Below are 2,500 nucleotides of genomic sequence, written 5' to 3'. Positions count from 1 at the left end.
CCCATTGATCAAAAAAACTTTTTCTTTCCACAGGCTCTACTAACATCCACTGATCTATATAACAAAGGGTTTCAGCTACACCGACCAAGTGACGAGTGAACCTATACTGAAGTGTAAAAAAAAAAAGGAGAAAGGACCGGGGGGTGAGGGGGTTGGGGGGAGGTTTCAGCCACAGTGAACAGGGCACCTATTTTTTCCATAGGTCCTACTAACCTAACACCCAGTGATCTAAAACATAGGGTTTCAGCTACACCAGCCAGTGAGAAGTGCATCCATTTTTCCATATGCCCTACTAACACCCACTGATGCGAAAACCTATTTTTCCATTGACCTTACTAACACGCACTGATGGAAAAACCTATCTTTCCATACACCCTACTAACACCCACTGATCGAAAACCTATTTTTCCATTGACCTTACTAACACCCACTGATGGAAAAACCTATCTTTCCATGCGCCCTACTAACACCCACTGATCTAACACACACTGATCGAAAAAATAGCGTTTCAACCACACTGAGCAGTGCACCTATTATTTTTCCATTGACCCTACTAACACCAACTGATCGAAAAAATCGTCTGTACGGGCCAGTCAGCAGTGCACCTATTTTCCCAGAAAGAACTTTCTTCATCGTGCGATTACACGTCTCGAGAATGTGGGCCTTTTTTTTTCTTTGTGTGTGTGTGTGTGTGTGTGTGTGTGTGTGTGTGTGGGTGTGGGTGTGGGTGTGTTTCTTTCTTTGTTTCCATGTACCCAAATCGGGTTTCTCGGATTAAAAAGAATGATTTTTGAACCTTTAAAAGAACACAAACCCACCTTCAGGCGCCTCATCGATGGCCTCGGCGATGGACCCCACGGTCGGCTCGCCCGTGACAAAGACGACAGCCGGCAAGCGGCGAGCGGTGTCCCGGTGGATCTGGTTGATCATGGTCATGGCCACGATGGAGTCCATGCCAAGGTCCACCAGGCTGACCTCGGGGGTCACCCCGGACACGTCCACGCTCAGCACGCGCGCCGCGAGCTTCCGCACATAGTTCTCGTAGACTGCCAGCCGTTTGTCGGCCTCGGCCAGGTTCTTGGCGGCTTGTACCTGGGGGATGATTTGTTCCTTTATTTAGACGGGCACAATAGCCGAGTGGTTAAAGCGTTGGACTTTCAAACTCAGGGTCCCGGGTTCGAATCATGGTGACGGCGCCTGGTGGGTAAAGGGTGGAGATTTTTACGATCTCCCAGGTCAACATATGTGCAGACCTGCTAGTGCCTGGACCCCCTTCGTGTGTATACGCAAGCAGAAGATCAAATACGCACGTTAAAGATCCTGTAATCCATGTCAGCGTTCGATGGGTTATGGAAACAAGAACATACCTAGCATGCACACCACCGAAAACGGAGGATGGCTGCCTACATGGCGGGGTAAATGAAAAAACAAACAAAAACGGTCATACGCATAAAATGTTATATGCCTGTCTGAGTATGTGTGTGTGCCTGAAACCTGATTGAACGACACAGGAAATGAATGATGAGCGCCAAAATGATAGTCGTCAGTCAGCTCTACCCAGGTAAGGCAGCCTGTTGTGCAAATGACCCTGATTTTTAAAAGCGCTTACTAGAGCTTCGTCTCCAACCCGAGGATAGGCGCTGTATAAGTATCCCTATCATTTATTTATCCCCAGGTAATTTTCTGTCCTAATCCCGCTTCCCCCATGCCCCCCTCTCTCACACACACACACCTTTCCAATGTTATGTTTTTCTTTCTCCAGTCACAGGCACTCACCCTCTCCATTTTACATTTTGTGCTCTTATCTTTTCCACACTCTGTTCTATATCTCTCTCTTTTCCTTCCTCAGTCCCCTCCCCCACCCCACCCCCCGTGCAGTTTTATTTGTTTTTCCTATCGAAGTGGATTTTTCTACAGAATTTTGCCAGGAACAACCCTTTTGTTGCCGTGGGTTCTTTTACGTGCGCTAAGTGCATGCTGCACACGGGACCTCGGTTTATCGTCTCATCCGAATGACGAGCGTCCAGACCACCACTCAAGATCTAGCGGATGGGGAGAAAATATCGGCGGCTGAGCCCTGATTCGAACCAGCGCGTTTAGATTCGCTTCCTAGGCGGACGCGTTACCTCTAGGCCATCACTGCACATTAAAATCATAGACACACAACAAAGAACAACAACTTTTTAAAATTAACAGGTGGAAATCCCAAAGATCACCCTGCTCACTTCCAATCGCTCCAGACCGTATGCGGGTCTCCTGCAAGCGATGTTCGCGGGCCGCAAGTGCGGCAAGGTTCCCTATTCGTTGAACGTGCTCTCTGTGGACCTACTGCTGAAGCAGCATCAGCAGGCATTAACAAGCTGGAACCGCTTATTTTTTTCTAACGTCAAGCTATCTGTAGAAAAAATAAAGTAAATCTGAAAAGAGAACCACACACTCTCCCTCTCTCTCCACATATACATACATATCTCTGCGCGCGCGCGCGCGCGCGCGCGCGCGT

The 2,500-nt window shown here is 48.4% G+C and overlaps 1 protein-coding gene across 1 annotated transcript in view; it reads right to left on the bottom strand.

Moving 5' to 3' along the window:
- Positions 1-2,500, bottom strand: part of LOC143288285 (phenolphthiocerol/phthiocerol polyketide synthase subunit C-like) — a 76,237-nt gene that overhangs the window by 8,835 nt on the left and 64,902 nt on the right. Inside the window, exon 33 of the mRNA XM_076596632.1 lies at positions 819-1,092. Coding sequence (XP_076452747.1) covers positions 819-1,092 — 274 coding nt within the window. The remainder of the gene's footprint in view (positions 1-818; positions 1,093-2,500) is intronic.

Source organism: Babylonia areolata, chromosome 12 (genome assembly GCF_041734735.1).
Source record: "Babylonia areolata isolate BAREFJ2019XMU chromosome 12, ASM4173473v1, whole genome shotgun sequence".
In the NCBI taxonomy this organism is placed as follows: Eukaryota; Metazoa; Mollusca; class Gastropoda; order Neogastropoda; family Buccinidae; genus Babylonia; species Babylonia areolata.
The sequence above is the reverse complement of the archived record's forward strand: the minus strand, read 5'-3'. Positions and strand labels throughout refer to the sequence as shown.